Source organism: Cyprinus carpio, chromosome B12 (genome assembly GCF_018340385.1).
Source record: "Cyprinus carpio isolate SPL01 chromosome B12, ASM1834038v1, whole genome shotgun sequence".
Classification (NCBI taxonomy): Eukaryota; Metazoa; Chordata; class Actinopteri; order Cypriniformes; family Cyprinidae; genus Cyprinus; species Cyprinus carpio.
Window position 1 is genome coordinate 13612785 of NC_056608.1, and position 23548 is coordinate 13636332.

At 35.3% G+C, this 23548-nt stretch overlaps 2 protein-coding genes across 2 annotated transcripts in view; both read left to right on the forward strand.

Moving 5' to 3' along the window:
* The window catches only part of LOC109096621 (supervillin-like), a 43364-nt gene extending 25919 nt beyond the window's left edge, over positions 1-17445 (forward strand). Inside the window, 25 exon segments of the mRNA XM_042734849.1 lie at positions 1253-1300; positions 2103-2171; positions 3585-3753; positions 3889-3984; positions 4123-4213; positions 4329-4506; positions 4647-4797; positions 6165-6320; positions 7040-7176; positions 8785-8932; positions 9085-9230; positions 9589-9764; positions 10115-10262; positions 10365-10558; positions 10637-10719; positions 10987-11135; positions 12128-12233; positions 12353-12560; positions 12646-12779; positions 13862-14017; positions 14247-14390; positions 14600-14721; positions 14806-14961; positions 15360-15380; positions 16648-17445. Of these exon segments, the coding sequence (XP_042590783.1) occupies positions 1253-1300; positions 2103-2171; positions 3585-3753; positions 3889-3984; positions 4123-4213; positions 4329-4506; positions 4647-4797; positions 6165-6320; positions 7040-7176; positions 8785-8932; positions 9085-9230; positions 9589-9764; positions 10115-10262; positions 10365-10558; positions 10637-10719; positions 10987-11135; positions 12128-12233; positions 12353-12560; positions 12646-12779; positions 13862-14017; positions 14247-14390; positions 14600-14721; positions 14806-14961; positions 15360-15380; positions 16648-16734 (3273 nt within the window). The 3' untranslated portion in view covers positions 16735-17445.
* A 3062-nt stretch (positions 17446-20507) lies between these two features.
* LOC109096620 (proteasome activator complex subunit 4B) overlaps positions 20508-23548 on the forward strand; it is a 30497-nt gene continuing 27456 nt past the window's right edge. The window contains exons 1-2 of the mRNA XM_042735464.1: positions 20508-21074; positions 23313-23453. Coding sequence (XP_042591398.1) covers positions 20878-21074; positions 23313-23453 — 338 coding nt within the window. The 5' untranslated portion in view covers positions 20508-20877. The remainder of the gene's footprint in view (positions 21075-23312; positions 23454-23548) is intronic.

A 23548-nucleotide genomic window follows, 5' to 3' on the forward strand; every position in this document is an offset into this window, starting at 1 on the left:
CTTAGAATTGGCCTTTGTGCAGTTGAGTAACTCTAAACAGAGAAGGGTTTGTCCTAGTCATTGTTTTCTTATCCTGTATCATTTCACTTTATTCTGTCCTTTCTGTTAGCATGGTTTTGTGGTGTGCATGGGTCACTTTTTCAGTTGTTTTTAAAATTGCATTTTATTTGCTTCTGTGTGAAACTCAAGAGTTCTAATCTGCACACAATCTCTATAGCAGACAGGCTTGCTCAGAGCTATTTACTTTTTAATAGTGTAGTCTGATTGTTAATGATGTTTTGAAATGATCAAATTAGAGGTAGTATTTATGCACTCTTAATTTCTGTGACTGAAATTAAAAAAAAGTTTTGTAGAGATCACGGTCATCATGAATGTGTACATAATTTTTATAGCTAAGGGTTCTGGATTATTTGCACATTTGGTACAGTATGTGTTCTTAACCTGCATAATCTCTGTCTTTCTGCTAGTCCACTACTTTACTGCATGTTTTTTTTTTATATTATTATAATAAAACCTGTTACAAAACTTTGCATGCTTGATGCTAATTCTCTAGAACGGTGGGGGATGTGGTGCCTTTCTCTGTTTGGATTTATTCTCTAGACTATTCACTTCACTTGCAGCGTTTTGATATTTTAAGGTTGCATTAATTCTGTAATGTGATTCACTTATAACATAACTTATCACAAAGTTCAGCATAGGAAATTAGCTATCATTAGAGCCAATACTCAGCTGAAGATCTGGCAGATCAGATTTAACAATCACAATTTATTTACAAGATCTTCTTTCATCAGCATGAAATTAATTTTTTGATCTTCCTGTGGTCTTGTGGTGATGTGTGCCTCTACTTAGTCTACTTAACCCTTTCCTTTCTCACAATAAACTGCAAGCTCGCATTCAGATCTGCCTCCATTCAATTAAATGTTTCACTCTGATGTACATGTAAATACGGGAAAAAACATATTCAGATGTATTTAGTTTCATTGCGGCTTCAATACTTGTAGATCAGAAGACGTTTATACAGTATTTCATGCTGATTTAATAAATTAGTTAACTTCTAATATGAGTAGCATTTTAATAATATGTAGAATCACAATCCGTGTTACTTTATTATTAGAATTAATGCAGGTAGCATCTTCAGACTGCATAGTAAACATGTTTATTCTTCACAGTAACCAGATTTAAGGTTAAGTTCAGTATCCAAGCTTTTAGTAGGGGATAATTTCTCCCCTGTTCATTTTACCCCTTTTTGTAGGATGATGGGATGATGATTGATGACTTTGCCGTGTCTGATCAACTTTGGGTAAGGCTGTTTATTAGCTGCTGTGCTAACAAGCTTAGCATGGGTATAGCCAGTGTACAAGGGTTATGGTTTTGTTTTTGTGTTCAATCCTTGTAATCACGGTGACGTCAGTGTGCTGTCATGGTGTTTTGGATCTTGTTGTCAGCTCAGGATTACCCAGGTGCTTGTGGTGGTGATTTTATTCGTTTGTTCCTCTCACATTGCTACCATGCTGACGGTATGAGTTCTGCAAAGTTAAAGTTTACTTTCTATTATATTTTAACAGCCATTGTGATGGCTTTGTCATTTTATCCAATGGTGACTTCATGGTTATGGTGTGGTATTAATTGCCTTGTTCAACCACTCTTATAGAAAGGCTACAGGCTTTCAGTTAGCTTTAGTCATAAATTTTACACACAGTGACAGTATCAATTAATGACAGCCTGATGAGCCTGTGAATTTGTGATTTATTTACAGTACTGTATCTTATTTCATTTGATTCCAGTACTTTCCATTAGGGTTTCTCTTGAAAATGCTTGATTGACAGCATAGTTTGAAAAACGATTTAAGCATCATTAGATTCAGGGTGGTTGTACAAGGATGGTGATTGTGTGTTGTATTTTAGATTTAACTATAGAATTGTAGCAAGTTACTTTGTCCTGTCTAGAGTCATGTGGTTATTTAGAGTTCACATTTTGTCTAAGACTAGACCAGTGTCACCTGCCTGCTGCCTGTCCTTGGACTTCCTCTTCATTCCCTCCTGTTTTTTCATGTGTCTCTCCATCTTTTGTCTTTTGGCTCTCCCTCTCTGTCCTGTCTGTAGGATCCTGTCTTTTCCTCCTCATTTTCGTGTGCCTCTGAATCACTGGATCAAATAGCAATCCTCCCCAAGGTGAGCAAAAACATCCAATGTAAACTATCCTCCTCATTCCACCCTCTGATACTGACAGCTGCCCTCTTTTGACCACTCATATTTTTTTTTTCTTTCCATTTTTGCTTTCTGCCCCATACTAAATCCTTTTAAATTTATGGTTAAAAAAACATGTCAGACCAGAAGTCCACCTTACAAAATACAGGGACAGTGTTTCAGGGATGGCAGTTCATTGCCTGTATATTTTACCTGTGTTATACTTGCATGTAACAAAGTAATGTACATAAATGGTAACAAAACAAAAAGAAGAAATATAATTATTAAATAAACAACATCTGGCTTCAGGGAACATCCTTTAACTTGTTTATAGTTTATAAGAGTACACATACTTTTTTCTTACAAGTAAACAATTCTAACTATTTTACTGAATATTTTATATTCTGTACAGTGTAACAATGCACAACATTATGTAAAAGTATTTCTTGAAGTCTAAGAAATTACCTCCTTTGTGTTTCTTGTATTAATTTGATGAGCACTCTCAGTTCTTGTCTTCTTGACATACTCTTGTCTTCTACTAAGTACCTCTTAAACTCTTGAGCTTTAAATAACTTTGTGTTGTTGTTTTTTATATATATACATTTTATATATTCACTTAATGCTTAAACCTTTAGGCTTGTATAAATCTTCCTACCATCTTCATTATCTTGGCCAACTGGATACATGCATGCCTATATAATTCTGTTTGACTGTAAAACTAAACAAGGTGTAGCAGGTCAGCAGTGCAGTGAAGAATCACCCTCCTATGTCTATTCATAGGAGCCTCTTTAGTCTAGCATGCATCCTCTCACCTTTTATCCTTTCTTTCCATTCTTTTCTCATCCCTCATTCCTCCCATCTGTCTTCCTGCTCTCCCCTCCGTGTGAAGCTACCCCCCTGCCCGTGCAGGTGGATGAGCGTCACCCCTGGAGACGGAAGGTGCCTCTCACCCCCAAACACACATCCACTATTCCTCCATAACACAACAATAAGACTTGTTGTAATGTATGTAAACGTATGTATGTTAAGTGTTTTTGTGGTGGTGTATTTGGTGTCTTTTTTGGAGTAAATAACTAGATAGTTTGACTACATATGAATATTTTGTATATTTTAGATGCTTTCAGTTTGGTTTGTTTTCAGGTTAGGAAAATGGTGGCTTAGTGTGTATACTGAAAAAAGTTCTTTTCACAATTTAATTAGATTTTTTTCTCTTGGCTAAATCTTTTATGAGATGTCTTGATTCTCTCACTACTTTTGTAAACAAAGTTTCTCAGCAAAGCATCACTTTTAGATTAAAGCTCAAAACAATTAAAAATATATTTAAATTAAAGTGTGAGAATATGGTTCACCATGACATTTATGTAAATGCTTATATTTTTTTCTCATTTGTCATCTCAGAGGATGGGAAATGAGGTAGAAGAGAGTCAGCAGATTGAGCGAACCGAGATGTCTATTCAGGAACGCAAACAGCTCATCACCGCACAAGAGGATGCCTGGAAGGTCAAAGGTTACAGAGCATCCAATGACTCCACTCAGTTTACAGTGGCTGGACGTATGGTTAAAAAGGGTCAGTGAAAAATGCACATATTGCTTCACAGCAGTGACACAAAATAAGACTTTTTAATGTATTTTTGTACTAGGTGGACATATAGTTTTGATGCATATAGTTTTCTTTTGTAACAGTGTGTTTTCTCCAAACCAGGTCTGGCAGCTCCCTCTGTTCTCACAAATCCAGTGCTGTCCCCTCTGTCCTCTAAAAACAAGAATGCCTCCCATACCATCTCAAAGCCACATGAAGGTGAGAAGCTCATTTCCTGGTCCCTCTACCCTTTTTTCCAATTGTATTTTCTGTTCTCTTTCTTCAATGTCTGTCATATATTTTTTATATGTCATATATGCATACATATAGTTATATCACTGCTGTATTTTCTTGCAGAGATAGAAGTAAGACAGGACATGAAGCTGGAGTCAGACAAGAAGCTGGAAAAGTTGGAGTCATTCCTTGGTCGGCTCAACAGTAAAGGTGAGTGTGATAAGAAAATATGTAACAAACTTTAAAGATGTTACATTTTCTCCTATATCAACTTTATTGAGTTTATTCTTAATGTTTTTTTTCTTTTTTTAGTTTCTTGAATTGGAGAGGATTGGATTGAAGGAGAAGTCCGTTAAAGAGGTCATGACTGTGGATGATGAGATCTTCAATAAGTTTTATAGACACACAGAGGATATGGCCAAGATCACTAGCGGGGTGGAAATCAATGACGATTTTGATGCCATTTTTGGAGAGCAGTTGCCCAGGTAAAGCCAAAAGAAATATTGTGTAGCAATTGTGGATGTTGAAGTCATTTCTGTACAAAGAGCCATATTTTTGTTTTAGAATATTAATTTGTTTATTTACAGTTTGACAAAATTTTTTTTTTTTTTTCTTTTTTTTTTTTTTTTTTTTTTTTTTTTTAGCAGCACAAGCGTGCAGTACGGCCAACCAGAAACGTTCAGTCATCCAAAAACCCCCTGAAAATGCTGGCTGTTCGGGAGGACATCAGACATGAGTACACAGAACAGAGACTGAATATCGGCCTTCTGGAGAGCAAGAGGATGAAACAAGAAAAGAGTGAGTGATTGAAGAAGGGTGTAGAATTGGACTACTCAGTTTATGAACCCATTTCTTTTAAATATGCACATTTATATTAGCAATATCACACTTGTAGATGTGAGATATGGGTGCATATAGGCTTGTATTATCCTTTTATCTGTTAAGGGTGATTTCTGATGACAGCACAGTTTGGTGCATTTGTTGGCTGCATACAAGCTTTTTGAAAGAATAAATAACTTCCTTGCTCAAAACAGCACTTTAATATTTTTCAGTTGAAAAATCTTTACTGCTGACTCGTAAAAACATTCTCTTGATGATTTTTGAAATTTTATATATTTCATTTGCTTTGTTATTTAAAAATCTGCTTAATAAAAAAATATATATATAAAAAAAAAAAATTTTTATTTTTCATTTGAATTGTTTTTTATGATTATTCTTAATTTACTAAAATCACCATAACGAACAGACACACCGTTTCCTAATACTAAATACTACTATTATTTATTTAAAATATTATTTATTGAATAATTATATTTCATAAAAAAAAACAACCATCATAAAATTTGCTAGGCAATTCGGTCAAAAGTACAAAGGCAGCACTATGACATACAGCATTGAAGTTACATAAACATGATGAGATTTTCCCAAAACTATTTGCTCTGGAACAAATAATAGCTTAATGAGACCAAAGACTGCCCATTAGATTTGCCCAAAACGAAAAATATCTCATGTTTAATCACTATAGAGACACCAGAGCCAGCGGTAAATTCCAGAAGATCTAGCCGAGGTGAGGCGCTCTCTCCGCGGGTTTATGAGCTCTGAATGACTGCAGAATAACCTGGAGCTTACATCTCCAAAACGTCAAAGCAAATTTTCAAATAGACGTTATCTTTATTAACAAACGGCATATTTGAAGTCCAAACAAGTACATTCTTGTCTAAAATGCTCTTAAAACTAAACTCTGTGACACGAAACTGTATTATTTTTAGATTTGACTATAGAGAAATTCAGCGACTTCGGCTTGGCAAGCGGAGTGATACAAACGGTGAAATGGCTATTGGAGTTCTGTTGGACTCTAATATCGACACTATAACCAGCCAATAAGATACGAGGACCAGAAAGAAGTGTTGTATAAAATGAGTTATAGTGTTGGAATTTCATTTTTTTTAACTAGACATCTTTTTCTACAATAATAATAATAATAAAAAAATCTGCACAAGGATTTATTCAGTGAATCATTTTTTGGATCTCTTGCCACCAAACTAACACAAACCGTTCCAAATGAAAGAGTGAGGATAGTGTAGCGCAGTACATTGAAACACTGTTTTGAGGTACTCTCAAGCTCTTCATGCTCTTGCTGTCTGTTCTTTTCCTCTCTTTCTTAGTGAATAAGAACAGCGGTTTCTCTGAGGTTGCTCTTGCTGGATTGGCCAGTAAGGAAAACTTCGGCAGTGTGAGTCTGCGAAGTGTGAATGCATCTGAGCAGAGTTCCAACAACAGTGCCATGCCCTATAAAAATCTCATGCTCATTCAAGTCAAAGGTGAGTGACAATGACACAGCTGTTTTCAAAATTTCAGCTCAGTGACAGGGTGGAGGGCTCCTTTTACAGATGGCTCTGCTGATCAACATCATCCATTCTGACCTTGTTTGGGCACAGCTTTATTCACAACAATGTTTCATGTAAAGATTAATGGTCTCTGATTAGCAGCTAGCCATATAGGGTATGCTGTATCTATGTGTTTCTGTAGAGACAGCACTTATTTGGCAGTGAGACAGCCATGAAGGGTGCTGTTTACTTAAATGTAGGAGGGAGAAGACATCTTGCGTGAGGCCTGCTGCTTTTGTTATGGGGACAGCTGTCCTTTGGATACCAATTCCTCATAAGGCATACCTCTCAATCTAAACCTATGTGCATGTTCCCAAAACAGCATTCTATCCTTAATAAAAACAGAGAGAAAGAAACCAGATTGGCAGTTCAACAACAACAACAACATATTATGGCCAACTGTAGTAATGTTCTGTTTAAAGGGAAGTTTATGCTGATTTTTACTGTTTTCAGTGCACATTTTATAAAAGTAAACTATAACATTTCATTGTAATGTATTATATCATAACATTAGGTGTCTTGAGTTTAAAATTCAACCAAGATTAAGCAGTACAGTCAAAGCAAATCACTTGGTGTGTTTGCGCCTGACATCATGGGGTTCAGCATGTGACTCACATTGATAGTGTCCCAATTTCTCTGTGCATTTTAATCAGGTCGAAGGCATGTCCAGACCAGACTGGTTGAGCCCAGAGCTTCCTCCTTGAACAGTGGTGACTGCTTTCTTTTGATCACACCTCATTATTGCTTCATCTGGATTGGAGAATTTGCAAATGTTATTGAGAAGGCCAAAGTGAGTTTTTTTTTCATTATTGCTTCATCTGGATTGGATATTTTTTTTTTTTTTTTTTTTTATATGATAGGTACCAACAAATACACATCACACTAACAAGCTTTAGCATTGTTTACTATCCAGCTGTTAGCAGTGTTGTTATTGTTAATTAAAACTAATGAAATTAAAGCTTAAAATAAAATAAAATATATAAATAAATGTATTAAATTGAATCTCTCTAACTTGTTTTATTTCAGTTAGTTGTCAAGGTAACATTTCAGTTTTTGTCTAAATTTTAGTTGGACAAAACCTAATAAAATGAAAAAACAATTAAAATGGAAAGCTAATTCAGAATTTTAATAAACACTATTAGTATAAATAATACTAAAATAACACTGTTTAGTGCAAGATGTCAGTATTAGTGACTCAAATGTTCTTTTGGTTCTCAAGATGTTGTTGCCTTTAAATCTGTCATATCCTGTACTCAGCTGTGGTGTTTTCAGTACTATTCATATGTTGGTGAGTCCCCCACGTGCAGGAAGTAAACAGAATTAACCACAAAGGAAATGTCATATTGTTGTACAGGAAGCAGGGGGTGAATTGTAAAAGCTCCTGTGTCTCTCTTACAACTTTCTATTATTGTTCAATCCAGACTGCAGGTCTGAACTCTGAGTTTGACCTACATCTCACCAGTGATGAAATGGTTATTGTCTTAAACTAATGGAAAAGTTTTTTTAGGGGTTCAAGCGCATAGCACTGAAATCCTATTGTAATTGTTAAAATGGCCTGATGGTGATGCTTCAGTGATCAGAAATCACTCAACTCCTAAACTTAGTTGCAGCCTCAAGTGTCTTATATCGTTGGAATCCTTAGCTTATGGCTGTGCAATTAATCGAATCCGATTGTCATGTGCATCTCGTCATGATTAGTAGTAAATCTCAATCACCTGCTTTCAGATTGAGGGGCATTAACTACACAGAGCCGTAGTACACTGACAATCAGTGAAAAAAATACAAACATAAAACCATCTATAACTACACCCCCGTTAGTCCGATCGATTTGAAAATTGGTATGTCATGTCTTTTGTCCAAAGGGCCACAAGTGTCTATCAAAAAAACATGGCCACTATTGGCCGATAAATTTTGAACATCTATTAGCCAAGGTTAACTAGTCCTAGTTTTTTCACTCAACCGTGATATAAGCACTGCAGCACGATTTTCTGAACTCTCTAAATCAATTATTATAAAAAAAAAAATTTAACTTTACCCTTGGGTTGCTATAATGGGTTCGTTTAGAAAAGGGGCATGTCCAAAAGCCTATAATTTCTAAATGAAAACTTTTAGAAAGCACGTGCGACAGATGTTTCTAAACAAGTATGCAAAGTTTTAGGTGGCGCTATAACAGCCATAAATAAGCAGCCATAAATAAGGTAATTAGCATCATATTTTTATGGTAAATTACCTGTAATTGACAAAAATACTATTTTTAATCACTGATTAGCTGACTACAGGCTTGTTAAATAAAATAGTGTATTTTTCCTTATGTCCTTAAATGTCTTAAAGTGCTTGAAATCTGGTCTTATTATATTATATTATATTATATTATATTATATTATATTCAATCATGCAGGCTGCAGAGTTAGCTACGTTCATTCAGACCAAGCGTGACCTGGGATGCAGGGCCTCGTATGTGCAGACCATTGAGGAAGGTGCCAACACTCACACTCATGCTGCCAAAGAATTTTGGAAGATTCTTGGTGGCCAAGCCAGTCATCAAGGTAAACTAATGTGTAATTCCCTCTGCTTAAGGAAGAGTGTCTGAACATCTGTTTTTTTGTGCACAAGCATAATAAGGCATTCTGATGTTAGAGCAGTTTAATGTCCTTTACTTACCACAGTCCCTGTTAATATGGCCCTCTCTACCCTACAGCCGCTGGCACTCCAGAAGAAGATGAGTTCTATGAGAGTGCCGTCGTAGAAACCAACTGTATCTACAGGCTCATGGAGGATAAACTTGTTCCTGAAGATGACTACTGGGGTCGAGTTCCTCGTTGCTCCATGCTTAACCCTAAAGAAGTACTTGAAAATGCTACATATTTAATATTAGGGATGGTTTGATAAAATTAAATAAGATTTGTTTTTTTAAACTTTAAACTAGCAATATATTTTATTCATATTTTAAGCAGCAGTCTACAAGTTTGCATCCTTGAAGTTAAAAAAGTTGCTTGTTTTAGGGTGTATGGTCATATTTGGTACGATTATCTTTAAATAGCCTACTCAGGCCAATACCTGACAATTAAATTAAAATAAATTAAATTCAGTTCAATTGTAAATATATTGTACATCTCTGCTAAACACTGTATATTATATAATATGAACTAAAGTATGGGAAATTCAAGTTTAAACCAACTTTTTTTTCCTGTTTGAAATCTAGGTGCTGGTGTTTGATTTTGGTAGCGAGGTCTACGTATGGCATGGTAAGGAGGTGACGCTGGCACAGAGAAAAGTGGCGTTTCAGCTGGCAAAGCACTTGTGGAATGGCACCTTTGACTACACCAACTGTGATATTAATCCTCTGGACCCTGGAGAGTGCAATGCACTTATACCCAGGTACAAAACAGAGCGGAGTATGTTTGGCTGTGCTGATGCATACTGTTCCATCATAAATCAAAGTTCTGGCACTTGAGACCTTTTAAAGCTCATTCACACAGGCCTTTCAGATCAGAATTGTGCTGATGTTGCTAAACTTACTATCCCTGTCAAAACAGTAGCTTAGTATCTCAGTGTTCATAAACTGCCAGTTTAATTTCTGAGACCTGATGCGTATCTCCTAAAATACATCTCATGGTTTTGTTTTGTTCTATTCTTATGAAGTTATATAGAGACGTTATATACAGATTTGTATAAAATCTTCATGAAATTAAAACAATTGTTGTCTTTTCTGAATCTGTTATTCATAGGAAAGGCCAGGGACGACCAGACTGGGCTGTGTTCGGCAGGTTAACTCAGCACAATGAGACTATTCTTTTTAAAGAGAAGTTTTTGGACTGGACTGACTCCAAGAAATCCACTAAGAAGAATGGTGACTCGAATGTTGTAGAAAACAAGGTAGACTAGCCCAAAATAAGTTACTAAATTGTAATCATAAACTTCAGAATATATTTAAAATTTTCAAAATGTCAAATAAAATTGGTTGGTTTATTTATTTAGGAGCATCGGGGTGGGGAATGTCGGCCATACGATGCGTCATTGATGTTGACGACAGTACAGACGCCAGTCAAGACCGTTTTGGATGGGGTCAATGTTGGACGAGGTTATGGTTTGGTGGAAGGTGACGAGGGGCGTAACTTTGAGATCAGCACGTTATCTGTTGAAGTCTGGCACATTCTAGAGTTTGACTACAGGTAGGATGGATCATTTGTTTGTTAAGGCTATTAGATTAATGGGGTTCATAAACAAACGCTCTCTCTTGCTTGTTCAAGTCGTCTGCCCAAACAGAGCATCGGTCAGTTCCATGAAGGAGACACATATGTGGTAAAATGGAAGTACATGATCAGTACAGCAGGTGAGTTGTATGTTGGAGGCGTGCATTGTAATGTTGTTTTGTCAACTAAAATATAAAAATAAAAAATTTCAGCAATTGAAATAAAATAGAAATTTAAGATGGAAAACTTAAATGGCCTGATGTTATTCCCACTGTGTTTCCATCATGCAGTCCATCTATATTCAAATGTTCTCATTTGTATTTATTTAATTAAGTGAAACCACAAGATATAGTGTTTCTGAAAATGTTGTTTGACCATGATCCAAAACTCTCTGCTTTTTTGTACAGTTGGCAAAAGACTGCATTCAGAACGGATCATCGGTCCAGGGAAGGAGAAATGTTGTTATTTCTTCTGGCAGGGTCGCAACTCCACTGTGAATGAAAAGGGAACCTCAGCACTGATGACTGTAGAGCTGGATGAGGAGAGGGGTGCTCAGGTATTCACTAAAGATCATCTTATACTTTAAAACTCATTTTTAGGATGTTCTTAAGCCTTTACTCCACTGCTGTTTAAAGGTTTGCGGTCTGTAAGATTTTTTGTTTGTTTTTGAAGAAGAAATCTCTTATGCTCACCAAAGCTGTATTTATTTGAATTAAAAATACAGTGAAACGGTAATATTGTAAAATATGTTTCAGTTTAAAATAACTGTTTTGTATTTAAATATTAAAAAATATGTATATTTTAAGCTTGATATTTTAGCTTGATTCTGAAGAAACATTTGTTATTATCAATGCTGGAAAGAGTTGTGATGCTTAAGTTAAGTATATTTTGTTAATTGTGAATTTTGTTATTTTTAGCTTACCCTCATGTTGTTTCAAACCCGTAAAAGCTTAGTTCGTCTTTGGAACACAATTTAAGATATTTTGGATGAAAACCGGGAGGCTTGTGACTGTCCCATAGACTGCCAAGTAAATTACACTGTCAAGATCCAGAAAAGTATGAAAAGCATCGTCAGAATAGTTCATCTGCCATCAGTGATTCAACCGTAACGTTATGAAGCAATGAGAATACTTTTTGTACACGAATAAAACAAAAATAACAAATTTATTCGACAGTTTGTTTCCTCTGTGTCTCTCCACATCACCGTAGCGCCATTTTGGAGAATCAGAGCTGAACGCAGGCAGCTTACGCTCTTCTGTGTCAGCCGTATGCTTTTCATACTTTTCTGGACAGTGTATTTTACTTGGCAGTCTATGGGACAGTCACAGGCCTCCTGGTTTTCATCCAAAATATCTTAAATTGTGTTCCGAAGACGAACAAAGCTTTTCCGGGTTTGGAACGACATGGGGGTAAGTGATTAATGAATTTTCATTTTGGGGTGGAATATCCCTTTAATATTTTTGACATGTTTTTCAATATAACAGCATTTATTTGAAATGAAAGTATTTTGTAAGATCAAGTCTGTTTAACATGATGCTTGTTATGCAGGTCCAGGTACAGCAGGGAAAGGAGCCTCCTTGTTTCTTGCAGTGCTTCAATGGAGGAATGATTGTTCATGCTGGAAAGAGAGAAGAGGAGGAAGAAAATGCACAAAGTAATCTTTTTGCTAGTTTTACCACTGTTTATATTTTACATAATTTTACATCTTGAAAATCATATTTTGAACAGATTACTACTTATGGACTTGACTCGATTTCCCTTATTTTTTTACAGATGACTGGCGCTTATACTGTGTGAGAGGAGAGAAACCCATAGAGGGCCATCTGCTAGAGGTTGTGTGCCACTGCAGCAGCTTACGGTCTCGCACCTCTATGATCCTCCTGAACATCCCAAAAGCAAGCATGTATTTGTGGCATGGCTGCAAAGCACAGATGCACACACGTGATGTGGGTCGTACCGCTGCCAACAAAATTAAAGAGCAGTAAGTCAACTCACGTGCAAACAAACAAACGGCACTTCACGTCAAAAAGGTTGCAGATAGCTGAAGTAGACTGTCTGGTCTCCAGGTGTCCTTTGGAGGCGGGGCTGCACAGCAGCAGTAAAGTGTCCATCCAGGAGTGTGATGAGGGAGCTGAACCACAGGGCTTCTGGGAGGCTTTGGGAAGAAGAGATCGAAAGGCGTATGACTGCATGCTGCAGGGTGAGCAGAGAAGCATGTGTCTGTGTATTTGCATGCTGACGTGCGGGTGATTTACAGCATTCCTGTGGGTCCTTAAGAAGTCTTAAATTCAGTATGATCAGTTTAAGGACATAAAAAGTCTTAAATATATTAAATAGTACAACAAAGTTTTGAGAAACTGTTCACCAAAACTGAAAATTCTGTCTTTTTTTTTGCTCACCCTCAAGTTGGAACTATTCACTGTTCCTTTAATTATCATTTTAAGAGATCTTGCGTTTGGAGACAGGAAAGCAGGAATCGTGATACAGCCTAATGTGATTATTAAACTAAATATGAGTGCTGCACATATCAAAATAAAAATGCAGTGCTGTTGTGCATTTTACAGGCTCATAGTTTTAGAGGAGTTCACAATCAGTCAATACTGCACATTTATGCAAAGCCATTGCTTATAATCTATTAGCAATGTTTACTTTATAGTGTTTGTTTTTAACATGTTGTAGATATTGTATTTCATCTCCTGAAATTTTTTTTTGAATGAGCAGCTGTTAATAGTGATGCATATGCTTTTCAGAATAAGAGTCTCAAACTTAAAACTTTAAGAAGTCTAGCCTTAGGCATACATTTTTTTCCTGGATATTATTGGTATATTGGTTACATAATAAACTGTATCCAAAATTTAGTTCAATATAAACTCTTGCTTCTTCTTTCTGTGGCACACTATGACAGGAAGATTGAAACTAACATGGTCACATTCAATAGATAGATTTTTTTTATTTTTATCAGCACAGTCTGTTAATTTTCTTTCTTTAAACACTTTATTAGCAAAATCCAGCAATGATCAACTTCTAATTCGTATGTACTGATATAATAGTACATAAACCAAGTTTAATACATACATACTGTATATATTAAATAAAACAAAACTATTTTAAACTTGCAGTTACCCTGTTTTGCGCTTGAATATGTGCCTGTTTACATTAAAGAGATGTTATTTATTTTGAGATTGTTTGGATTTGCTTTAAATGGACATATAGCATTATTTTATTTGTATATGTTTTTTTTGTTTTTTTTTAAATTGTTTATTATTTTGTCATGTTTCTCAGATCCAGGAAAGTTCAACTTCACTCCCCGGCTGTTCCAGTTAAGCAGCACTTCAGGAGAGTTTGTGGCAGTGGAGTTTGTGTATCCGTCTAGGGAACCAAATTTGGTCAACTCGATGCCTTTCCTACAGGAGGATTTGTATACAGCTACTCAGCCAGGTGCTTGACATATTCATGTTCACTAAACACTGTTAAGAGTGCTGTCTGATGTAACTTGTACTGTTGGGTATTTTGGGTGGGTGTCAGTTACCACTTTAATTAGGCTTTTCTACACTCATTACATGCATAATGTATTAAGGAAATTTGATTCTTCGCAGTAATTTAAAAATCATGAGATTAGTCTGTGGCAGTGTCATAATGTCTCTTCTTGTGTTTGATTGTCTTTTAGCTCTGTTTTTGGTGGATAATCACCATGAAGTGTACCTATGGCAGGGCTGGTGGCCTCAGGACAGTGAGAGCACGGGATCAGCTCGCATACGATGGGACTCTGACAGGAAGTGTTCAATGGAAACAGTACTACAATATAGCAAAGGTGACTTAAAAAGACACACCAGTCTTTAATGGTATTAGGAAAGAAACAAGAATTATATTAATAAAGCATGATATGTTGACTTTCTAGCAGCTCCCCGTTTAAACTACTTAAAGTCTTAAAGTCTTAGTCCCAAACAAAAATGCATGTTTGAGCTGTCTTAACTACCTGATCAAATTTTCATTAACATCGCTTTGCTTTCGTTTTTATAGAAAAAAATGAGAAAAAAACTCCAAAATCATACCTGATCCATGCAGGACTTGAGCCTCTTACTTTCACTAACATGTTTCCCAGCTGGGAACACAGAGAGGACATCACTGAGATCACAGAGAAGGTGAGAGAGAAAGTTTCATCCACATACCAAGTTAGTGATATAAGAATATGGTTTAAAGATTTTGTTGTTTTCTGTGATTTATAGGAGGCGGAAGTATGTGATCAGATCATTCTGGTTGAAGACGTCTTGACTAGACTCTGCAAGACCACTTACCCACTTGCTGATCTTCAAGCCCGTCCACTACCAGAAGGAGTTGATCCTCTACGTCTTGAGATCTACCTTTCAGATGAGGACTTTGAGGTGAGAAAAATCACATTAACAGTAAGCTTTCAAAAGATTACTCAGCTGATTCAGTAGTGTTTAAGTTTCATTAGTTGTGCAAAAAAGCCTAACTTTATAGTTCTGGATGATTTATAGTATTGTATGATTTTGAGACATTGGACAGGGATATTACTGAAGTGTATCTGTTCTGTAACATCTGTCTGCCTGTGTGTGCTCATATGTTCTGTCTTTCAAGTACTATCTACTATTATTTTGCATTTTTTACCCTTCATCTGTTTCATGTTTCTCCTTCTGCTCCCACTGTCATCTTAAAGCAGCCTCTCTTAACCTGTCTCTACCTGCATCTTTCTGCTTTTCCCCTTTTTGCTGGTGTAGTCTTGCGTCTGATGAGGTTAATTTTTCCCTTCACATGCCAGGGTGTAGGGGCTTCTGGGAAGGTGAGTTTTGTTTCAAGAGGAACACGGGTGTTTACTCACTAATGCCGCATCCTCACTGTGTGAACTGCATCACCGTGTGCTTGTGTATCACATGCCATGGCACAAACCGCCTAGTATCTAGCAGTGTGTGGGTCACGGTTCAGCACTGTTATCTCACTGATTCTCAGGTCTCACACATGGGGTTGAGTTTTCTTGGATGTACACTATGGTCCAAAAGTTTGGGGTCATTAAGTTTTTTTTTTTTGTTTTTTTTTCTTCAGTAAAAAAACATTAAATTAATTAAATGTTTAATTAATTCTATTTTCTATTTCTTTTACATTTCTATGTTACAGAGGATTTCAATTTCAAATAACTGCCTTTTCAACTTTAAAAACATAAAGCAGTTTTGAAAAATGTATTACAGCTTACACAAAAATAAACAAATAAAAAATTAAGAATTTCAGCCGTGTTAATGTCTTGAGCACCAAATTAGCATATTCCAAAAGATCATGTGACACTAAAGAATGGAGTAATTGTTGCTGAAAATGTGGCTTTGCCATCATAGAAATATATAATATTTTAAAAATAGTTATTTTAAGCTGTAATAATATTTCACTGTTGTTTTGTTTTTTTGTTTTGATAAAATAAGTGCAGCCTTAGTGAGCCTAAGACTTTTTTTTTTTCAAAAACCTAAGAAATCAATGGTAGTCTTCTTTAATTTAGGCATGTGCTAATAATAAAATTGTTAATCCAGTAATTATTTTCATGTTATGGCATATAACAATAACCACTTTTTTCTAAATGAAAGAAAAAAAAAATAAAAAACTTAAATATTTAATTTTTTAAATGGGCATCACAACATTATAATATACTGTATAAGAAAAATTATATTCATTTTGATTAGATTCAACAGTGTTTTTAAATTATTGTTTTTATTAGCTTTGAGTGTTAGATGATGGTAAAGGTCATTTAAATGTAAAAATGGGAGAAATGAGCATGATTGATACCTATATATATGTAAATCTAATATCAGCTAACAACAGAATATGATACAAGTGAATTGTGCATCTCTAAATTAAATACTTTGTACTCTAATATTGTTTCTGTTTTTGGATTGGTGAGTGGCAGTGACCAATATCCTACAGCTCTTGTGTTTGTGTGTGTGTGATCATTCATCCACTATGTTCAGCACCTCAGAGTCTTGAATATGATTAACACTTGTGTGTCACCTGCATGCATTTTTAAATCCCTGTACTTAAAATTATATATGTATGTATGTTCTCTACAGAAAGCATTGGAAATGACAAGAAGTGAATATGAGGCACTGCCAGGGTGGAAGCAAGTGAATGTGAAGAAAGCCAAAGGACTGTTTTAAAGGAACTGCTGACTGAGATTGAATCTGAAGTGGAGACCTTCTCATTCCTTTTGATTCAGACGGGACAAACGCAAGTGAAGATCTACCTGTGTCAAACCACACAGGGAGGTGAAAAGGAGCTGGATGAAGGAGAAAAGACACCGATGGGCAGGGGTTTAGCAGCCTCTTGTAGCACATTTCTCTCCCAGTTTTTTTATCAGTGAATTGGCAAGATTTGTTTTCTCGTTGAATGTTTTGAGTGCTTCCCATTGTTCTGCATTGCTGTCCACATAAAGCTAGTCTCCGTCCAACATGCACAAGGCAGCCCTCATGCACTGCCCAGCTTTATATAAAGACCTAATAAATGAAAAATGCCTTTTAGTTATTATCTAATTGTAAGAAAGCTCAAAAGAGCACTTTATGTAAGTACGTTCATACCTACTCTCATAAATGGCCTCAAGATGTGTTTAAACCTTCCAGATAGATGCTTGAACTTGAGAATCCTATGTGTGTGTGTGCACATGAGAGAGTGTTTGTGAATCCATACAGTGTGTGTGTCTCTTCAGACAGGATTGAATGAAACTGTGGAATAAGAGAAAAACTCTTTCTATTCTGCATTGTATAGTGCCTTGCCTTCATGTACAGTTTATATAAAGACAGATGCTAGTCTGCATTTTGAAAACATATTTGTGATATAAATAAATAAACACTGAATAATGTAGATAATGAAAATTTTGTCTGGTGCTTTGTTCGCAAATCAGTTTGGATCATACATTTGGAAATCAAAATCATAAAATCATAATTATATTATATACTATTTTGATTTTGGTAATGTTTTGTTTGACATGCTGTGTCCCAATTTGCATGCAATCATATTAAATGGTATTTGGTTGCATAAAATAAACTTTTAACAAATAAACTTTTCCATCAACATGTAATTGTAGGGGCTCTGGGGTTTTCCTCAGCCAATATGTACTACAAATATAATTTGGCAACCATTTAAAAGCTCTTTAGGAATAGAATTCCTGTTTGTTGAAATTTACAACCGCATGCTTTATTGTGGTATTCTTGTTTTCAAGCTTTAAGTTCATGTTCTCAGTGTACCAATTTTGTAGTCATATAGTAGTGTTGTATCAAATTAATGAATCCATTTAAAAGATAAAAAATAAATAAAAATCTATAAAAACATTAGAGCAGCAGAGGGCACTGTTGTTCCATAAGTGAAAGTGATTAGTATTGCATAATCCCAAAATGTCCTATCATAAGGAAAACTGTAAAATATCTGAATATACGTTTGCATTATCTCGTTGTATCTTTTTTATTTTTCTTCAACTTGCCATATTTCTCTATAGATCCATAATTCACAAAAATAAAAATATAAATTGCCTTTTAAATCTCCATAGCTTTTGTATCTATTAATATTTTACTATAACACAGTTCTTATTTCAGGAATACCCATGATAAATGACAAAAACTGAAAGTAGGTTCAAAAAACAAATGAGCACTGCCATAAGTCCACAAGAGCACAATTAGGACACTTTGGACTTGTCAGATCAAGTGGGATTTATAAGTCACATGATCCAAAGTCAGGGCTAAAAATGTTGTATGGCCAAGGAGCTGCTTCCTGTCTGTCCAACTGAGGATTGAGGACATACCCACATCTCAGACAACAACTCAGTTGCAAATGTGCAATCACTGTACACTAACCATAGTGTACAGTAGCCATTGTTGCAATTCATGTGAACACATTTGATCGTAACATTTACATGCATTTTATATGCATGTTGGCAAAGTGTAAGTGACTTCAAATAGTAACTTAGAGGGGGGTAAAAAAAAAATTGCATGTGAATATTATGTTATATGATATGATATGCATTCAATTACTAGTCATTTCAGTTGATCTATTCTCTGTTACAACTGACATAGCACCATATTTTTGAGAATGGCAACAGGGCCTGGTTAATCCAGGATCTCATTAACAATACCCATGATCAGTGCAGACAAATCTGCTTTACCTGGAATGCAAAAAACCTCCAGGCAAAGAATCTGATTGGCTGAATGGTAAAAGGTCACTGCGTCTGATTAGCTGGAATTTCTACACTGAATTTCCTATTGGTTGGAAAAGACGTAGAGTGTGTGGTTGATGGGTAATAAATGACCTTGAGGAACCTATCGAGCAAGGAGCTGTGGGAATGTAGTGTGCTTTTATTTTCTCTGCCATGAATCTGCTCATTTTGCATTGACCTGGAGGCCTCTGTCAAGATTAAATATCTGTGAGAAACTGGAAATCACTTGAGAGCTGAACACAACATGAAACATGAGAAAAACTGAATTAAACTGTTCGACTAAAGGCCCATTGAGCTACAGAAATGCACACATCTTTGTACAACTGAGAGCTCATTCAAATAATGAGTGGTGACTGCACAGAACACTCTTCCCTTCTTCTGCTGTGACAGTAGGTCAAGTGAATTGTAGTGCACTCGGTCAGTACACAAGGAAGGAACCAAAGCGGATTTAAGTTATCTCATTAGTATCATTGCCTCGGATAAACCGTTTAAACAAAGTGAAGGGCCCTATATACAAACAAAGCTCGCATCGTGCGGATGTTCTCAGCTTTTCTGTGGTTACAGGACAGAAAACAAGCAAGAAAGGGGAAGGTTTTCCCAGCTAACTAAACTGACACACTCAAAAACTTTAGTGCTTTTTAAATGATTCATGCTCACATGCTATAGACTATATCAGGGATCTCCAACCCTGCTCCTGGAGAGCTACCGTCCTGCAGACTTCAGTTCCAACACACCTGTCTTTAATTATCAAGTAGCCCTGAACACCTTGATTAGCTGCTTCAGATGTATTTGATTGGGGTTGGAGCCGAAATGTTTAGGACGGTAGCTCTCCCGGAGCAGGGTTGGAGACCTCTGGACTATATACTATGAGCTAACTGTAAAAACTCACTTTACAATACCAAAACTCCAAGGACTATGATCCCTTTTGGTGTTCTCTTTCGCTGATATGTATTTTCATGATTAAAATAAATAAAGACATTAATATTTTTAAAATAAAAATATACAATTAAAAAACTTAATTATAAAATTAGATATTACTAAGATATTATAAACACAACATGTTATTTCCAATTTAAATAACTGGCTTTCAAATTTCCTTTATACTAAAACTAAAAGAATTTATTAAAAGGACAAATTCATTTAGTGGTAACGTTTATAGTATTTGTGAATGTCACCAATAAAATATTTTATTTATTTATTTCATGAAATATTTTATGCTATCGAAAATGAAATGAAAATAATTGAAATAAATTGACATTTATTTAGTGTTAACTTTTATTTATTTATTTACTACACCTTTGAAACAAAGTTAGTGTTAACTTTTATTTACTAAGCCTTTTTTTAGTTATTGGTTTTGTTTATTTTACACTTGAATGTGTATTAAAACAAAATATTTTTTATTTATTTATCATTTTATTTTATTTATTGTTGTTTTATTTTACAGTTTTGAAATTTTATTATTATGACAAATTTATTTAGATTTATTTATTTGTTATAGTTATATAGTTATATAGTATATATATAGTTATAACAGCCTATTAACGTGACATTTATTATTTTATGCAGGCCTATTATTTTGCTTTTTAGTTTACACTTGAAAATTACATATTAATTTAGTGTTAACTTTATTTTAAAATGTTTAACATTAAATTTATTAATTTATTTTATTTTCACGCTTTTGACAACATTGCTAACGGGCCACGTTGCTGTTGCGGAATGTGCAGGTGAACACCGGCAGGGGGCGCGCCGCTCACGGCTCATTGTTGCACCCGCTGATGTGTGTGTGCGTGCGTGTGTGTGCATGTGAGTGTGAGTCCGTCCGTGTGACTCGTAATATGTGTCAAGAGAGTGAGGGGAGACTTCTCTATGTAACGTTAGGTGACTACAGCTAATGTGTTTAACACCAGAGGTCAGAAAGAAAAAAGATCTGTCGAAGTAACAAGTTTTGATCTGAAACTCGCTTCACAACACCGGCACATATGCGAAAGTAGCGGATTTTGTGAATAAAACAAAGATTTGTCAAGCGAACTTCTGTCAAGAGGGGAAGGAAATAAGCCGGACACGTCTGAAGAGGATATTTCTTTTTGGAAATCGTAATATGAAAAAGGAGCAGGCCGAGATATTAGGTTTTGTCCCTCAGAAAGAGATCGTCTACAACAAACTTCTCCCGTACGCAGAAAAACTAGACCGCGAATCCAATGACATTTTGGCCCAGATTAAAGGGAACTTGGGTCGAGCTGTCCAGCTTCGTGAGTTATGGCCCGGAGTTTTACTTTGGACTCGGAAACTCTCCACGTAAGTACATTCAAGACTCCAAACCTGCTTTGCCGTGGGAATTGAGCCTGTTTTATTTAAACAAAGCAGGGAGAGCTGAAAGACTCGGGTAACGCTAGCGTGTAGCCGTTAGCTCGCGAGCTAAAAGCTAAGCGCTACCTGAGTCACTCAGCTGTCCTTGCTCATATGTAAACATCGCACATCTATCTGCTAGCACTCCACGATGACCTTTCATGATATCGAGAGTAATATTAACGTTACTTCGGTCTGGTTCGTCAGCGAGGCTTCAGTCGGTAAAATGCAGGACTGTGTTGTAAGCTCATTTCTAAGCTAATCAGGCTAACATTAGTGCTGGATAAGCAGCTGCCACATGCATCACTGCAACTAGTGGTTTAGACATGGAGTCCTTAAAAATACATTTTACTTGGAGGAGACTGCTTAAATATTTGTGTCATGCCTTTATGGTTTGCCTTATTCATTTCGATCTATTTTAGTATGTTTCTTATTGGCACTTCAATGTGATTCATGATTTTTTTTTTTTGACCATGTTGAATAACAGACACTTGCACATGTATATTAGACCTTATTTATAGATATAAGGGGTTATTGTTCTATTGAAATATTTAAGTTTTGTGATGCATTATTTAATGACACTTAAAAAGTCTTACATAAGTTCATGCTGCATAACATGTTACTTAGTTGTGTTAAGTGTATTATTAGTGGCTTTGACTGCTGTAGAATTTCTGTAGAGTTTGTATTACACTAAATACTTGACAGTATCTCTGCTTAAATGGGCTGTGTGTTTACAAACTTAATTCCTCATCTATTTTGCTTCTTACATAATCATCAGATTAAATTCAAGGGATCTGTGTTCATAGTAGGCATGTTGTGTAGAATTGAATATAATATGCGGTTCAGTGAGAGAGCGAGTCATTTGAGCCGATTCAGTGAATTTTTTCAATTGTAATAATTGTAGCTGTATGTGTGTGTATTTAAAGGTGTGTGTGTGTTTACAGATGTATGTGTGTTTAAAGGTGTGTGTGTTTACAGATGTGTGTGTGCCTTTACAGTATATATACTCTGCTCTCCCATACTGTTTTCAAGGGTACTACAGTTTAATAGTTGCTGAGGAAACTCTGCCAACTGTAAAAATAAATGAATAAAAAAGACCCAAATGGGAATAAGTCTGAACTTTTAACATTTAGTTGAATGTTATATACTCTCTTATATAATCTGTTTTGAGGACCAATTTCACGCTTTAGTCAGTCACAGCTCTCTCTGTTTGTCTCATGATCACATGGTGGCCTTCGCACTTGCATATTTAGTGATAAGGTCAAAAGTGCTTCTACACTTAACTGATGGCCATATGTTCTTCTCTCTTATAGTCTTTTTTGAGTTTAGGTTAATATTTTTAGTACGTTTTGTAGAATGTTTGCATACACATGTTATTTTTTTTTATTTAGCATTGACATGAAAAAGATATTTCACATTAAAGGTGTTTTTTATATATAATCCACAAGAGAAAATAATAGTTGAATTTATAAAAATTACTCCATTCTAAAGTTTGCATACACTTGACTCTTAATACTGTGTTGTTACCTGAATGAACCACAGCTGTGTTTTTTTTTTTTTTGTGATAGTTGTTCATGAGTGCCTTGTTTGTCCTGAACAGTTAAACTGTACTTAATACTAAGAACTAAATAAAAGTAACATGCATTTTGTATGATCGCTCCTATTTTGGTAAAATATATTTTTTAAATAAACATGTTGCTGAATCTGCAAGATGTATTTAAACTTTTGTATATCAACTGTATATCTATCTATCTATATATATATATAAAAAATATATATATATATATATATATATATATATATATATATATATATATATATATATATCTATATATATATATATATATATATATATATTATATATATATATAGATATATATATATATATATATAATATTTCCACCCAGGCTTTCCGAATAGTCACTGTATTATTATTGCATTGTATTAAATATTATTGTATTATAATACTACTCGTTATTTTGGGGTGGTGGATGCTCACTTTCATATTTGGTGGTTTATTATTGCTTTGCTGTGTTGATTTAACAGTAACCTTGAAATTAACTCAAAATTTGTTTTAGAAATAGTGTTTAATTTCTAGACTTACAGACTACACAAGTTTTGGTTTAGTGAATCATGCTGTATCTCTCCTGCTCTTACCACTCTGACATGATCTCTGATCTTTTATAGGTACCTTCGGCTGTACGGGAGAAAGTTCAGCAAGGAGGACCATGTGCTCTTCATCAAGCTTCTGTATGAGCTGGTCACCATCCCCAAGCTGGACGTCAGTATGATGCAGAGCTTCGCACGACTCCTCATCAACTTACTGAAGTACGCCATCAAACACCTGACCATTGCCACACATTTGAAAATTACACAGTCGATTTGTTGTTGGATGATTAAAATGTTTATTTACATGAATGAAT